We start from the raw sequence: 17,864 nt of genomic DNA, 5'->3' as shown, positions 1-17,864 counted from the left end.
TCATCATTCCTTTCACAGAGCGGCGAAGCAAAGCACCACAATAACAGATACTGTAATCCTGTAGTGTACAGTATGCGTTCTATGGATGTATTATTTATTATTTTAAATGAAGAGAGGTTTTATAAACTGCTATTATATTTCAGTAGAACACATGCTCTCATGCTACCTACCACAGACATAATTATAATCCCCTATGGCCTGTATTACATGACTGTTATGGCATACATGTTTAGTACTGGATCTCCAGGGACAAGCAGGTCCTGGGCTTAAAGGGGACAAAGTTTTTTTTTCTTTTTTTCCAGTAGGCACTTTTACGCGTACGCTCCCGCAGCCTATCACGCTCGTTTCCCTCTCAGTATGACGAATAACTCCAAAGTCCAATTCAATTTGGGTCGATGGCTCGGGTCGAGGTGGTGGAAGGAGGGGGGGGGGGGCTGGAGATGCGGGGTCAACCCAATAACAGTCTCCCTCCCCTCGCTGCCTCCTCTCCCTCCTCTCCCCCCCGCGGCCCCCTCCACGTCCCCATAAATGCCTTCGCTTCGGCCAGAGCGCGCTGTGATTGGCCGCGGCTCGCTCAGTGGGCTGTCCCCACCGCGCGGCTCCTCGGCTCGGGTTACAGTTGAGCTCGAGCTGCTGCACTCGCCGGAGCGCAGAGAGTGTGCTACGCGGTTTTCCCCCAAAAAGAAAGAAAGAAGAAATAGACAGGCGAGCGGATTCAGAGCCACGGAGCGGACCGCTGGCCAGGTCTGACCTGCCCTCGACACTTTTCTGCTTTTCTTTTGATACATCGATCCGTGTCCGAGCAGCGAGAGAAAACACGAGTGAGAGACAGTGCAGCTCATTTACGCACCGGCCACGCAGCATGTCCCAGGCGGACTAGAGAGAGAGAGAGAGAGGGAGAGAAAGAGAGAGAGGCGACCCAGCTGGAAGCGCAACGCGCACGCGGAACGGCGGCAGAGAGCCGCGAGGAATATTTACAATAGAAACTCATTTCGTCCGCGGAGAAGAATAGCAAAGGTTGGGGAGGAGGAGGAGGAGGAGGAGGAGGAGAAGGAGAAGGAGGGGCGAAAGATAACACTGGAATGAAGTGGACCTCGGGATTCCCGGCGTGCTGCGGAGTTGTGACTGATGGATGAATGTGGCCATCTGTAGGCTATATCCAGCGACAGGTACAGACGCCACCGGGGGAGCTCTGACAAAGACCCGGCGCAGCGCTTCACCGGCAGCCGCAGCGCCGAATTGTATCTCCAAGAAAAAAAAGAAAGGAGACAGAGAGAGAGAGAGAGAGAGAGGAGGGGAAGAAAAAAAAACGAAGAAAAAAAAACCTGTGCGATTGCTTTTTGGATCGGTCTCACCGCACATGAGATCACACCGTTGACTGTTCTCGACACGTAAGAAGGTCGCGAGGGGGGCTTTTGTGTGTGTGTTTGTGTGTGTCTGTGTGTGTCTGTGTGCGTGCGTGCGTGTGTTTCAGCCACAGGTCAACCAGGACGCTCAGGGGGCTGCTCGCCTCCCCAGAACCGGCGGCTTTTGGTCGCACGTCCCGCGGACAGTTCAGACAGGGACACTCCGGGAACGGACGAGGTCTGGAGACGATTTTTGTAATATTTTTTAATTTTTTAAAGGTCGGACAGAAGGACATGTATCTGATAACGACCTCACATGCTCCCGACTGATCGCTGCTCACCTTCCCACCGGGCGAACCCCAGACGCAGGCTGCCCGGCGCACCGCCCGACGCTCACAGACCCCCTCGGCTCGCCGTCCGTCCGCTGATCAGAATGGCGGGACCCGGTTGTTGGAAGTATTACCTCTGGATCTTTATTTTCACGTGCAGGTCGACGCGAATCTCGGCCAAATCGATGGAGACTATAATCTGGGGCTCGCAGAATTCCAAGTAAGTCTCGTATTTCGTCTGTACCAGCGTGCCAAACTCCCCGGGTGTGTGCGTAATGGAGGACTGACATTACTGCTGGGGAACATAAACCAACAACAACACACAAAAAAAAGTTGCCATTGTGTTCACGCTGCGTTAAGTGTTCTGTTAAATGTGGCACTCGGAAAAAAAGGGAGCATAATGCATTTATTATTTTGTTTGGGGGGGTGTAATTGTCAGTCCTGCACCGCACAGTTTCGTGTTGATTCGTTTCTCAGCGGGGGATTTCCCAGCACTAAAGAAACACAGTCGGTGCAGGCTTCTGCAATATAGAGTAGGCCTCGATATAATGGATGTTAATTATATGAGTTAATGGCTTTAATACATAGCTCTGTTTATTTCCGGATAGGGGGGGCAAAGTCTGCTCAGACGAGTCACTAGAGGCCTTATCTGGTGGGAGTTGGTCCACTCCTTCTTCTTCTTCTTCCTTTATTTCTTGTAAATTGGTGCAATCAGCTGAGTGGATGACACAAAGTCATGGAGGGCAAATGTCAAGGTGTGGTCCAGTTCCCAGGATCCTGAACACAGACTTTGTCTTCTTCTTCTTCTTCTTCTTCTTCGTCTTCGTGAAGGGCCACACTGCGGCCGCCTCAAACTCTCCCCAAGTTTGACTTTGTCGACTTCAGCCACAAAATCTCGTGCGATCGGATACGTTTCCATATATCGGAGGCAAAGCTTGCAAGATATTCAATTTTTTTTCCCCACCTCAATTTCTTTTTACTCTGGCTGGGATCCGGCCTAATTTTATTTGGGTGCAAGTTTGTCAAAAAGCAAAAAAAAAAAAAAAGCAGCTGAAAGGCAGACTTTTTTCTTTCCCTTCTTCTTTTTCTCTCGTCTTCTAAAGATTTATTTTTATTCCCATCAAAAAAAAAAAAGAAAAAAAAAAAGCTAAAATGTGAGCCCAGACTGCTGATAATAAAATACGCTCTGGTAACAATTATCACCCACTTAGAGTTGACTCCCACATTTGCATGGTGTTGGAAAGCATTCATAAGGGGAAAATAAACCAAAAGAGGGAGCGAAGGAGGAAAAAAACAACCTCTCGCTCTCTCTCTCTCTCTCCCTCCTGTGTTTCTGTACGGCCGAGCCGAGCAGCTGACCTTCATTTGAGCTCGCTGCTCCGAGGGGAAATGAAGAGCAGCTCGACCAGCTTCTAACTAGAACTTACTCAGTCAAGTGAATCCATGATTCATCCCCCAAATGTCAGGTGTCACAGGAGCTCGTTGTGCAGTCAGTAGGTATGAATATTGCTGCCATGTCCACCGAAGTGTGTGTGTGTGTGTGTGTGTGTAGGTGTGTGTGTGTGTGTGTGGCCTGGTCCTAATGGTGAGACTCGTACGGCCCATCAGCTTTTACTTGAATATATGGCTGCAGAGGTAGTGGAACAATGAGCGTCATCACACACACACACACACACACACACACACACACACACACACACACACACACACACACACACACACACACACACACACACAGATAAATGAAAGAAGGGGGAGGGGGAAAGAGGAGAGACATTTATTGATTGATGATGTCACCTGCTGGGAATGTCTTGGAAGGTTACCACGCCGGTTTAGGGACTGGGAAGATCATTTCTCCATGTGTTCGTTGCTCCACGCCGCTCCTTGTTAAACACCCCCCACCACCACCGGCCCCGATATTTCATAAAGTTCACAGTGGAACAATAACGCACTCTGCAAAGTGTTCCCCACAACCTAATTATCCTGCTGCTCCGCGCTTAGAAAACAAAAGACAATTATCGTGCCGTGTGCAGGCTTTGCAATAACAAAAGACAAACCTGTTTTTCTCCTGAAATGTATCTGTCAGCAGCGGCGTCTGAGAGGCAATAAAAAGAAAAGAAAAAAAGACAGGAATACTTGTGCAGCAATCAGCATCTGTCTTCACTGTTTGTTGTTTTAAACTCCATCTCTGCCTCCTCCTATATTCCTCCACAGTGATAACACATAGAGAGGCCTATAGAAATGTACAGTACACTATCTGGTGACTTATCGAGATTTACGATGTCTTACTTCCTGTTCTCACTTTGGGGAGCACTGCTGCCTCGGCTAATAAATTAATCTAGCTCTCTGCGCACACCGTAGCACATACACACCAAATATAACAATACCAGTGCCTCCCCACAGGCCATGAGTTATGACACAAAGTGGAGGAAACCAGCAGGTTTGGACCACAATGGAGTGTGTGTGTGTTTTCTTTCTTTTTATGTGTGTGTGTGTGTGTGTGTTTGTGTACAGAGGTTTATGTGCGGGTCCCCCCCCCGTTATGGATTTCCATGCGAGGACGCCATCACTCCCGGCCCTCCATTATCAATAACCGGGGTTTGCTTAATTGATTTCCTCCCAGCGTGCTTGAACAGGCGACATACATCATCGCCGTAGCGCCGCCTGGAAAGGAGGAGAAGAAGAAGAAGAGGAAGAAGTTTCTGCTGCAGGATGTATCAGACCTTTTTTTTTTTTGATATTTAATTTGAGGCCGGATGAGTGAAATGACGAAGGGGTGGAGGTGGGAGGAGGTGGGAGGAGCAGCCGTGCAGAAGGAGGCTGCATGTGTCAACGTCCTCGGCCGGTAAAGAAGCGTCTAACATTTGATCAGAGCAAATCGGATTAGCTCTCATTTAGCTGAGTGGGATTACGCCCGAAAATGTCACTTTGTTATGACTGATCACGTCCCGGCGGTTTGGCTGAGGCGAGCACCTCGTACTGCACACACACACACACACACACACACACACACACACACACACACACACACACACACACACACACACACACACAGCGTGCTAAGGAATTCTGCAGTGATGCCAATTTAACGATAATCTGACAAGGTTGCTATGAGTGGTTCCTGCACGTCCTCTAACCCTCCTTAGCTAATATTTACCTCATGACCCGTAGACCTCCCTCTCTTTCTCTCTCTCTCTCTCTCTACCTCTCTCTCCTCCTCTCTCTCTCTCTGTCTCCCAGTTCAGGAGACAAACAAAAAACGACGGGGAGGGGAAAAAGATATCGCTCGCACACCTCCGGTGAAACACACGGGGCCGAGGGGCCGGCCGAGAGGTCCTCGCGTTTCGCCGAGGCTCGGAGGGAGTTTGCAGACATTTCTTGGCCCCCGCGTCCGGTTTGAAGCGCACAAAAAGAGCACAAAGTAGCACAACGGGGCGGGGGGGAGAGGCGTTTGTGTTGATGGAAGTCAGCTCAAGCCTCTCTCTGTTTGCCGCGGGTTCTTTACTCACTCATCTTATTTCTCTGCCGTCCGCTGACCTCAGCCGCCTGGCTCCGAGTTTAACACTTGGCTGCTTCGGGTTATGATGTGCGTGCCCGCTTTAAAGGTTCACAGAGTTTGATGATGATGAGGTTGGATTTGAATACCACTGTGATATTTAGCAAACTTGTTTATTTTTTTTCCTCTGTTCCGCAAGAGAACGTTTCTTAAGAGGGAGGGGAGAAGAAGTAAAAACCCAAGTACAATACACTATAATTATATTTGGCGGCTATTAGGAGAATAGGTGCACAGAAGGCCTCATTAAAGTTCACGTTTTGTTTTCACAAATGAGCTTTTTATCCGTTAAGATAATTGGGGGCAGAAAAAAAAAGCCTTTCCTACGAGGTAATTAGGGGGGAAAACAAACGTCTCCCTTATCTTTGTTTTTAGAAGCAGATCCAATCAAAGCAATTATTCCTATTTATTTATTTGAACGCTTTTGTTCTCCAACGGGGGGAGAAAACCTTTTGACTCCTGCAAAGTGGCGTTCAGAAACGCTTCAGCGAGCTGACATTTGAATATATTTATACATCGAGGGTTTCGATTGGAGCTTTTTAAAAAAAAAATAATAATAATAATAATTGCAAAAGCTGGAAACTGCCGCAACCTGTCGAGCGGGAGAGTCTGATGAAACTCTTCGGGACAGAAACAGAATTTGGAGTCCGGCGAGCGCTCCTTTTTCCTGCGGGTCGCCGGCGAGAGGGTCAGGGGCCTGTTTTTGTTTCCCCTCCTTTCTACCCCGAGCGATACACCTTCTCTCTCTCGCTGCTTCCCAGAGCCCCCCCCCCCCTCCCACCCTCCTCCTCCTCCTCTCCGTTAGCCTCTGATCGTGTTTCCCTCTGATAAAGATCTCATTACACACAGAGAGGACTCAGAGCTTGAGCCCCGCTCACAGAGAGCGAGCGAGAGCGATGGCTGACCAATAAGAAATACTCGTGTGGAGCAACTGGCCCGTGGCGCTGTGAAGGCACCCTGTGTGTCACCCCGAGGACAGCTGCGTTTGCTCTTTACGTGCGTGCACTTCTGCGTCCACGCGTCTGTTGTTTCAGCGGCGCGCAACGACCGATCCTTCGGGTTTTTGGTTTGCGGCGGCGAGGAGGAACCCGGTGCTCGGCGAAGGTTTTTTTGTGGGGAGAAGAGAAAAATAAGCATTTTTTTTTCCCCCATTGTGTTTTTTTTTTTTTTTGCGCTCCACATGGACTCACTTTGTTCTCTGGTGGTTTTGGCTGCCACATCACTGAAAAGTCATCATTCTGCTTTTTTTTTGTGTGTTATTGATGCGTTCATTTCTTTATGTTCGGGCAGTGAAACGGGGCACATCAAAACCACGGTTTTTGTCTCTCTCTCCCTCCTTCCCCTCCGCCTTTTGGAGAGGGGGCATTTTCTAACAAATCTTTTTTGTTTGTATTTATACCAACAACAAAACAAAAAAAAAAGCGGGGAAAAATAACCCCCCCCCCCGTGCGACTGTCCCCCACGACCCCGAGTTCCAGTTGTGTTTTCTTTCAAGACGTATCAGAGGAACTGATTCACAACTGGGGGCAACAGCTGAATGTAATGAGTCCGTTTGGCAGAAGAGCCGAAAAACAAAAAAGAGAATTCAAATTATCAGTCAGCCGATCAAAAACAAGCAGATTTGATTATCGACCAGGGAGGAGGAGGGAAGAAGGGAGGAGGAAGACGATGTTGCTACAAGATCTTTTATTGCTGTATCACAACATCAATATATTGCGACGTGTTCTAATATCCAGAAAACTCTGTTTGCGAAACCGTTTGCGGCTGAACTAACCAGACAGGAATGTTCAAGGTTTTCTTTTTTTTGTTTTTTTTGTGTTTGTTTAATCCGGGAATTAAGAACCCCGACAGGTGGAGACACTTCGTCAGCGTTGACGAGTTGCGAACGCAACCAGAACATCTCGCACGTGTCGTCTCTCGGGGGTTCATTGCCCACACACTGAGAGAACTCCCCACATTCACCGTCCACCTTTTTTTTAAAAATGAATAACTTGTTTTCCTTTTGAAACGCACAAACTCCTGTGAATCCACAATGGAAATAATTGTAAGTCGCCGCCGCATAGCAGACAATTATCCCCATTAAGTCTTAATCTTGAGAACCAGAGATAGAAACTGCGAAACTCTCACGCGGGCGTGACAGACTGGAGGCTTAGGTTTGTCTGCTGTGAGTCACAGAAAACTATTACAAACTTGTTGAAACTCTGCGCGTCTCGTTTTGGTAATAAAACCCGCAATAAGGTGACGTGAGCCAGAACAAACACAAATAATGCAGATGTGGTCTTTATGTGGTGTCATAATTCCAAGAGCAATTATTTTGTCCGGGGGGGGGAAAAAAAAAAAGAAGTTCTGTTCACTTTTACCCAATTTATTTGCAACACACTACAATTAAAGGACACAGTCCCGTGTGAAAGGGACAAGTATGAGCTTATGGCGGTGAATGAGCGCTTGAGAGAGCACGTCGGCGTGCCATTGTTCTTTGTCCGGCCACAGAGGAGCATTAAGGAAGTGTTAGAAGCGTGCCAGTGTGGCCCTGTGAAAGTGTCGAGGGCCGAGCGGTGGACGAGTGTGGAGTGGCTGAACAGTGGCCGCCTCACAGGCGGCTAGCGACCCGGCTTCATTAGACGGAGGAGTGGGAAAGGGTGGAGGGGGTGTGGGGGGGGGGGGGGGGGGGGGGCTGGCTGGCTGGCAGCAACCAGGAAGTTCCCATCAGCCCCAGCTCTGCCAAGCAGAGAGGCACACAAGGCGCTGGGAGGCTTCCCCGAAGGCTTCTCCTCGTCGCTCTCTCTCTCTCTCTCTCTCGCCGGCGCTTTGGCGGAATCGGGGCGAAAATTGAAGAGATGCGGGAGTTACAGGAAGTAGAGGAGGGAGGGAGGGAGAGGGGGGGGGTGAAGTTGTGCAAAAAGCGGGGAAAAGTCTGCCTTTTGTTTGCCATCTTACTTCTTTTGCATAAGAGCAGTTGAAAATAAGGGGATTAAACAGGGGAGGAAAGGAAGCTAATGTAGAGCGTTGAAATGCAGCCCTGGGCTCAACCGCACATCCTTTCAGTCCAGTGCAGAGCTCCCAGATTACTTCCATGTGTCAGTGTGAGGGGAGGATGGAGAGGAGGAGGTGGGGGGGGGGGAAGAGAAGAGAGGAAGAAAAGAAGAAAGGACGACGCGGAGAGAGAGAGTTGAGCGATTTGAAAAGCAAGCGGACTGGAATCGTCGGAGATCAGCGGCGGTGTGGGACAGTGGAACGGATCTGCCTGACAGCCATCTCTAAAACCATTACCCCCGCGGCTCCGACTCGAGAACCCGTAACCTCCTCCCTCTCTGGACTGACCTCATAGACTTAACTCTTTCTCAGAGAACCCCTCTGTGCCGCGGAGGCAGACCTCGTCAAGACGCCGGGGCCCCAAACGGCGGGGCGGGCAACCTTAACAGCCAGCTGCACTACAAGACGTCATGGGCTGTCACCGGCACACAGGCGGCGAGGGATCCGTTTCCTTCCCCCCTCGGTTTGTGGCACTCGGAAGACTTTTTTTTTGTGGGAAGGTTTGGATTTACTGTGCCAGGGCTTTGAGGAAGGGGCACGAGGGATACCCGACACACTACGTGGTGCGACCGGGAGTGCGTGTTTATTGAGAAGGACGAGGGGGGGGGGAGGTGAAGAAATGAAGAGAACATCGTCTACAGTTACGTTGTAATTTTGTGTTGAAGAAAACTTCGACAAAGACGAGAATTAAAAGTTGACGCACGAGCTTTACGAGTCATTTCACGAGCTTTTGCTAGAGCTTTGAATCGCTTCTACTAAAAGTCTACGAGAGAACATAGTTTTCAGCTCAAGGACCACTTCACTTACTCGCTTTGCCGGCCTTTTCCTGCAGCTTTTAACTGTCTGAATTACAAAAGGGAGAGAAGACGTCGTAAAAGCAACTCAAGGTTTATTTACTATCTTAATAGGACCTTTCAACCACATCTACAAAATAAAATAATAAATATATATATATATATATATATATATATATATATATATATATATATATATATATATATATATATACACACACACACAAAGTCCACTTACTACCTTTTTATAGGTGATATACATTTTTTTTAGGTGCTTTAAATCACATACAAAATTACAATATATGTAAAAAATAACTAACTTTACTATTAAATATATTCCCTTCATTTTAAGCTTTCAAGAGCATCTTAAAAATGACAGAAGTATAAACCCAAAAACAAACCCAACAAAAGAAAACTCCACCAAATCCTTATTTTATATTAATTTACTGACTTTGACCTGCAACGTGCGCTGAACTTGTTTTTGTCAAACTTTGGAGGGTAAATACTGAACTTGTGCGTGCCACAAAAAATACTTTCTGTTCCAAAGATACTAGTACGTCCCTCAAGATAAATACTGGATCATTTAATGTAATATAATTTATTGTAATACAATTTAATCTCATGTAATATAATTTGTCATGGGATCGTTGAAGCAGTCGCCCGAGTGCCTCCTGAAGGGGAACTTTCCGCGTTGCTCTGTAACAGATGATATCTTGCCGGTGGAGGCTGGATGAGGCATGACCGTACCCAACCAGCTCTGAACATATCATTAATGACCATCATGGAGCGCTTTGTTCACTATTATGAGCACACTAATGGAGTGACAGTGTAATTGAATGGAGTGGTAGGATAATGGAATGATAAAGTAATGGAGTAGTGTGGTAGCGGGCCCCCGATTCCCTCGAGGGACACCCTCCCTGTAAGTGTGTCAGTGTGGCAGATGGGCGGTCTGTAACATCCAGCCCCTCCTTCACATTAATTATGAAGCATCATAATCCATCTCTGGCATACAGCGGCAGGACATGGAGACTATTAGGGCCGGCGTGGAGACGGCACAGTGTATAATCCTCAGGACTTTACCACTATGAGGCTCCACAGGCAGAAGAACAAAACAAAAAAAACCCCACACAGTTCTGCTGTAATCTTGTTTGAGAAGTCCCTTTCGTACTCTGTGTGTGTGTGTGTGTGTGTGTGTGTGTGTGTGTGTGTGTGTGTGTGTGTGTGTGTGTGTGTCTTTAAACGTGTGCCCCACATTTTCAAATGTTAACTGGAAGTTTGATTTATCAAAGTTTTTTCTTTCCCCCTACTTTATCTTTTTTTCCCACCATGCCCACAGGCAAGACGGACAGCTCCCCGAAAAAGCATTGGAGGTTTTGTGTGTGTGTGTGTGTGTGTGTGTGTGTGTGCGTGCCTCCGTTAACCCATTCTGCCAAGCCTTGGCTTAGCCTTTTCTAAGCAAACTCCCAGCATGATCCCGGTCTCCTCTTGTGCTGGTGAGAGGAGTCGGAAGAAAGGCCCTGTGGGACTCCCGCTGCTCCCGGGCCCGGCCCCGGCCCCTCCGCCCACGATGGGCCGGTCCTGGGATTTGCTGCGCGCCGGGGCTCTGTGTGGCAGCTGTGACTGACGCTTCAATCGCCTCTCCCCGGGACGCCCCAGCGCAAACCCTGCATTCCCTTTCACACCTCGGAAACGGGTGGAGGGGATGGGGGGGGGGGGACAATTACACACATATTCAGCAACCTCCCTCTCCCAGTCTCCCCACGGCCCTGCGTCTCTGCTGTACGGCCATTGACCAGAATCTATGGAGGGAAAAAAAACTCGAAAAAAAGTTTTTGTGTTTTGCAAAATGGGCCCTTCTAAACAACTTGCAAATTAGCTTAGCCGTCTGGACGGCCTGTCTGCAATTTTCTTCTGTATCTAAAGTTGCTCTTGTTTATTTAATCTGTTCCGAGTAGTCCTCTCCCTGAATAAACAGCACAACTCAGCTATTTCCTTTTGCATTTCCCCCTCGATATTCAGAAAATGTAAGTAATGGAAAAATATTTGAGCCTCAAAGTGGAGTTAATGCTATCATGTATGGATTGTCAGTAAATTGAGTTTGTCTCTGGGCCATTGGAGCAGGGACTCGTAAGCCAGCGGGATTTAAGTCTCTTAATTGAATTATTTTGATTGCCGACTTGATTGATGGAGTCAGATGTGGAGCGTTTTCCGAGAGTTTTTTGTCCCGCACTAATTCCTCTTCCAATAGAGCCGTACCAGAAGAAAAAGAAGCAGACAGATACAATGGGGGGGACCTGCAATCAATCACATGCCGAGCAGTTGGTTGGGATTGAGGGGGGGAAATGTGCCCAACGCCGAGGTCCCGGTTCCACGCAGCCACGCAGGCAACAAATAAAACCAACAATGACATCAGATACAGAGCACTCTAAAAGTCTAATCTTCCCATAATGCCACGCTAAACCCCACAGAGACCCACTGCAGGGAGAAAGGCTTTTTAAATTTTTTATTTCAGCACCGCTCCTCCTCCTCCTCCTCCCATGGCCTCTGGCACTCTGTGTGTGTGTGTGCGTGTGTGTGTGTCCGAGTGTGTGTCCATGCATGTTGGGAACAGAAAAAGAATGTGAGTGAATGGAGATGTCACTGTCAGACGCTGGCCTCCACATGAATCCGCTCCAGAATGGCCATATTGGCAGCGTGTGTGTGTGTGTGTGTGTGTCGGGGGTCCTGCCTGTTTCCCCCTCCACGCCGGGTTCTTGCGGGCCGTGATTGGAGCGCGGCGGGACACACAGGTCTATATTTCATCCCATTCATACTCGGCGAGGCCGTTTCATCTCCCACACACATGTTTCCCATCAGACGTGTGTTTATTCTCCCCCCGTGATGGGCTCGGCCATGGGAAGGCCTCTCGTCTCATCCCGATATTGGAAATGGGAGCGAAGGTCCCGCTAAAGCAAACACAATATCCTCCTGAACCCCTCTCCGCGCTCGCTTCGTGAACCCTGCGCCGAGAACGGAGGGCCGAAAGGCGTTGCGCCGACTCGGTTTAATGAGTAACCGCGGTAGTCCCCCCCCCCCCCTTCCTCTTTAAGCTCTGTAATATAATATCTCACGCTGGGACTTTTTTAAAACTCGCCGCTCTCAATGTGTGGCGCTCTTTGGCGTGGCTCGTCCCCGTCTCGTCTTCCAATATTTCCCCGCCGCGGCGAAAAAACTTTTCGCTACTTTTAGCTGCTCCCATCATCTCTCTCCCCAGCCCCCCCGCTGTGAAACATGACAGCCCGAACCCTGCGCCACATCACAACTCTTCTTCTCCTCTCCTGTCTCCCAGATGAAAGCTGTTTTTCTTCCTGCAGACAAACCTCTGCCAGTCCTCTTCTTCTTCTTCTCCCTCTTCTTCTTCTCCCTCTTCTTCTTCCGGGGCCCTTGTCGCTCGCTTTCGGTAGCTCTGTTTGCTGCGTTTTCTGATTTATTTATACGCGCTTCTGATTGTCGCACCTCGCGCATGTGAAGGATGTGAAGCCCTTGCATGTGCATTATGCGAGCCGAGTCAAAATCCTTATTTGAAATATACATGAAATCATGAATATATTCATTGCCGAGAAGCCCCTCGTGCATCCGGGAGAGTCTCATTTCCTGTAGTGGCCCTCGCGCTGGAATGGAGTGGCATGATCCCTTGAAGGCGCCCCCACATGCAGCCCAGTGCACCCCCCCGCCCTCCTTCGCACAATGGAGTGGCGAAAGGGAAATGGTTTGGCTCCCATTGGAGGGGCTGCAGCAGTCGCTTCAAAGCGGCGCGTCTGGCTGAGGCTTTAATCGGCCTTCTCTCTGCATTAGATGTGCGTCCTGTGATGAGCCTTTGAAGGGGGACGCGGGGCAGTTCTGGCTGCAGATTGCGATTGCATTGCACGGGGTGGTGGGCTTTTTTTTTTTCTTCTTCTTTTTCTTCTTCTTTTTCTTTTTTCCTATTGCGGCCTTTGCTGGAAGACTTGCAAGTCGGCAAAAGCCCCGAAAGCCGCGATGTGACGAGGGAACAGCCGCTGCATCACGTATGGACGCACACAGTATGTGTGTGTGTGTGTGCAGCTGTGGCAGGCAGGCTAAGTTTCTGTGTGTGTGTGTGTGTGTCTTACAGATGGCGGTCATAATGATCAGATAGCCCTTGTAATGGAGACGGCCCCCAGTTTGTAATGGCTTCCTAAAACAACACATGGAGCGCCTTTACGAGGCCACAATCCGCCCGGTTATCACAGAGCAAACCGTGCGAATGAGAATGGCGTCATGTCAAACAAGCTATTTATTAGCACGCCTATCTGGCGCACACACACATACACACACACACACACGCATGCATATACGCGCGCGTGCGCACAATTGATTTTAATAGCGGGCGGCTGCATCTGGCCTGCGCTGCTTGTTAAGGACGAGCGTTATCAGAGGAGACACAGACTCCCGCTGCAGCAGTTAGGCCGTCCTCCCCTTTCGCGTTCGCTGCTAATGAGCCTAATGATGTGTGTGTCTCGGCGATTGCATCAGTCAATATGCTGTTCAATATGAGGGCTCTTTCTTCTTCTTGCTTTTTTTTTTTTTTTTTACAAACCCACTGACAACTTGAGCATGCCCGCCTGGATAAGATCTCCCATCCGAGGGGAGGGAAGAAAAGAGCAACTAATTTGTCTTTGGATGGGATGGGACACGTGTTGGCTGTCTTTTGCAATCACGAGGAGAGATTGTAAGCGGAGAAAAGACATGTCAGTCGAGTTTTCATGATAAGAAGCCGCTTTTAAGACTCGGAAAGCAGCTGCGAACCCACCGCATGCCCCAGTTCTCTCATATGGAGATGTGTTTTGTTTGTTGTTGATAGTTTTTTTCCCCATCTTTCTGTTGTGCTGCCTTTCTTTTTGGTTTATTTTCAGTTTGGGTTTTTATGTTTCAAGAGGTGTTTAGTTGGGAGTTTTATTTCCAGTTGATGTCGGGAGGTGTTTACTGTTAGAGACTGTTCAGCTGCGCTTTGTGGAGTTTTAACAGTCTCTGTGTGGTGATTGCAGATGTTCATTCTCGTTTCTGCCGCACATTTATTTATGTATTGTCACATTAGTGTGGCTTTTCAACACATCAAGATTCTACCGGGAATACAAAATTAAAAAAAAAGCAGCAAGCAGACCCCTGTGACTGGGTTAAAAGCGTTCCTTTGATATCCCACACGGCGTTTTGATTGATCCGTTCCCGTGGTCTTGATCCCTGGGCTCGGCTGATTAAACCTATCCATCAGCTCCTCTTATCAGCTCCCTAACAGATCGACTGCAGGACACCGAACTAACCCCCCTCATTGTTGCTACACAGAACAAGTCAAAGGCTAAGGACAGGGAGGGGAGAGAGCCCGGCTCTCCTGTTCAAGGCCCTTTTGAACAAGAGAGGGGAGAGAAAATCCCTGCTATGTTTTAAAAATAAATTATTTTGAGATAAGTATCTCATGCTTTGGCCATGAGTGTGCTGCACACACACACACACACACACACACACACTCACACACACTTGTGTCGCACATATTGCAATAACCTCTACACGAGGTCGAACAGTGGCGCTGCCGATTGCGACAAGAGTGTTTCCCCTCTAGTGGGAAATCAGAAAGTAATGTTTCCTGTCCGGCGTGTCGGCTCCTCCGCTACTGGCGTGGTGACCCCCCCCACGGCCAGAGCCATCAGCCAGATAATGACATCTCTTTCACTGACAGCCTGTCATTCACGTGCCTCTGCGAGCACACACACACACACACACACACACACACACACACACACACACACACACACACTCTCTCTTGGACGCACGCTGGATAAAACGGAAGGCAAACGAGCCTCGGCAGCCGTTATGAATCATCAGGACGATTTGCAAGTCAAATATCGCGTTTCGCGAGGCGCGCCTGTTATTTGCTCAAATACATTTTGTGTTTCTCATCTTCCGCGTGACTGTTAAAGCAGATGCATCAAGGCCACTGAATACAAAAAAAAAAGAAAGAAGAAAAAAAGCCTGGATGATTGCATGTCACTTTGCTCTCATTTATCTGCAAAGCATCCATTACCATCATGTTGTCAAGTCAATGAAAACGGCACAGGAACCGCCAGCAGATGGGCTCTGATTGTTCACAGATGTATGATTTTTGGGACAGTTTGTTGAAGGTAAAGCTTAGGACTGATCCCGAGCGTCTCAAATTACACCAATTTACGATTCCTAGCATCCGGAAAACAAACCGGTTCACATAAACAAATTGTTTCTAGTTTTTTTTTATTTAGCCGGTTGTGCGATCTCATCACACGCTGGTTTCATGGAAACTTGCACCTTGCCGCCTCACCGAGGAAAAAGCATCAAACCCAAAGTTTACATAGCCGTGTGTTCACGGTTGAAAGAAGATGGTTTATTGAAATCCTGTCGCAGCACGCCGCAGCAGAAGCAGGTGCGGGCCTGCTGGCACGCCTTCTCGCCGCCAGTGATTTAGGTGCTGGGAAGGGAACACTCTTCAAATGCCGGACGGTGGAGAAGACGCGTTCGTGGCATCCGACTGATCCCCCGGCTAATTCACGTCGTCCTCCCGGGCTCTCCTGTGCGGTAACACTGATTGTGCCGTGGCTGGGCTGTCCAGGCCTGTCGAGAAGGGCCTGATTAGAATTGCAAATGGCCGCCAAGTGTTGTGTTTATTGTGTGTCTCAATATTGGAGACAATCAGGCGAATCAAAGCCCTCAGCTGGAGAGATGCGACGGAGGCACGGCGGGGGCCTCTCGGGTTGGCACCGGGTCCTCAGTGCTCCCATCTCAATGCTCCCCCTACACACACTCGTCTTCTTTCCTCTCTCTGTTGCACTCTCTCCCGCGTGTGTGTGTGTGTGTGCGTCCGTGAAGTACGTGGACACAGCTGGATGGAGGAAGAGAGGGAGGCGGACAGAAAGAGCCACTAAATCCAGCGCCCTCCATCATCTGTAGTGTGGCGGCCCCTCGCGCAGCTGAGAAATATTAAACGCGCTTCATGATAATGAGAGAGCGGGCAAACGGACATAAATATCGCCGGCAAAGTGCTGAAGGATTAAAATGTCCTGTACGTTTGCTCACAGGACAAATTCATCTTTGATTTCATGGCTCCGTGAGTCGTCGGAGACAGAATTAGCAGCTTTTCATTAGCGAAATGTCTTCCTTACCGACCCCTCCCCCCCCAACCTCCCCCTCCGCCGCCTCTCCTCCTTCCACCTGTCCGCGAGGTGAGGTATACGCGGTCGCATTTTAAAGGACGCTTCTTCAGCTGCGTGCGTGCGGCGCCGCGGCCGCGCGCTGCAGATGGAGCCCGCTGGCAGCGCGCCCTTTGTTATGGCTGGGTGACAGATTGTGGTGCAAAGTGCCCTAAACACACACTTTCGCCGCAAATCACTCGCGAATTGTCCCCCTCCACCCCTGTCCCCCCCCTCCCCTCAACGATTGGCCATTACCCCATTATTGACTCACTGTTTGTACAGGATTCGGCCAAATCCATCTGAAAGCCATCCAGCGCTGTTGTGCGAGACAGGAAGCCAGTGTTTTAGCTCACCGTGTAATTCACTCTGTCAGTCGCACACAGAGAGGCCTATCTTCTCTCGTTTCGCTACTGTTGGCTTTTCAAGAATGTGTGTGTGTGTGTGTGTGTGTGTGTGTACAGGCACATGTGAGAATGTGCGCTTAAGCGTGCGTCTGCGTCCCTGTTGGAACAGAGGATAATTCCTCAGGTCATACGCTCCCCTTTATAGCACCGCATGACCAGTCGCAACAGGCATGTGTGAGGCCCAGGTACGGACACGCATAGCGAAGACAGGTATCGCCTTGGAGGGGTGGAGGGGGCTACTGTGGAAGTTTTACTGTGCCACACACACACACCTTCTTCTTCTTCTTTGAGCTGTCGCCGCTGTAGGCTAAATGAAGAAGAAGAAGAAGAAGAAGAAGAAAAAAAATAAAAAAAGCTGCGAAGGAATGCGTTCGCACTCGACAGAAGTCCCGGAGATTTACTGTGAGTTTTTTTAAGCGCCACATGTGAAACGCGGGGCGGGCCAGAAGCCATCGCGAGGCTCACGTGTCGGACGAGATTGCGATCAAATGTCGCCAGCCTCGAGAGGCAACTGTCGGTTGCGTGTGAGGGAGCTGCGCCTGGTTAGACAGCACCGTGTGTGTGTGTGTGTGTGTGTGTGTGTGTCGAACTTGACAAGCAGTTGATGAGAGGTCCTTAGGTGTGTGCGTAAAGGAGAAGAAAGGGAACGCTTTAGATGGGCTGTGTGTGTGTGTGCATCTGTGTGTGTCTGTGTGAAACTGAGGAGAGGGTTCATAAGGTGACATCTCGTCAGCTGTTTGACTTTCCCAGTTTCCCAGGGAAGCAGTTTCAAGAACAATGCAGACGGAAAAAAATTCAACAACCTCCGACAATTGAAATGCCACAAAAACTAAAAAAAGCAGAAGAAGAAAAAAGCCCCTGTGCTTTTTTTTTATGGTGCCTGAATTATTGCCGTTGCTTGAGATTGCAGACTGGGTCGGGTGTGTGTGTGTGTGTGTGTGTGTGTGTGTGTGTGTGAGAGAGTGACTGCACTGTGCTTGCAGCAGACACATATCACCTACCGGACTCCTCCACCCATCCATCTCCCGGCTCCGCTCACAATGGCAGGAATACATTTAAAAAAAGAGAGACGCAAGATAAATATTGTGTTAGTATTCCCCCCCTCCCTCCCTCTCCGCTTGCGATTGTCTTTCCCGCTGACAGATGAACAATGACAGTATTGAACTTTTCCTGCGCGCTATCTTTTTTACT

General features: G+C 49.1%; 1 protein-coding gene across 1 annotated transcript in view; it reads left to right on the top strand.

Moving 5' to 3' along the window:
• The first annotated feature begins 653 nt into the window (after window positions 1-653).
• Window positions 654-17,864, top strand: part of efnb1 (ephrin-B1) — a 55,341-nt gene continuing 38,130 nt past the window's right edge. Inside the window, exon 1 of the mRNA XM_068594565.1 lies at window positions 654-1,895. Within this exon, the coding sequence (XP_068450666.1) occupies window positions 1,663-1,895 (233 nt within the window). The 5' untranslated portion in view covers window positions 654-1,662. The remainder of the gene's footprint in view (window positions 1,896-17,864) is intronic.

Source organism: Clinocottus analis, unplaced genomic scaffold (assembly GCF_023055335.1).
Source record: "Clinocottus analis isolate CAN_PGR_092001 unplaced genomic scaffold, fCliAna1.0.p SCAF_10, whole genome shotgun sequence".
NCBI classification, from domain to species: Eukaryota; Metazoa; Chordata; class Actinopteri; order Perciformes; family Cottidae; genus Clinocottus; species Clinocottus analis.
This window is presented reverse-complemented; position numbering and strand designations above follow the sequence as displayed.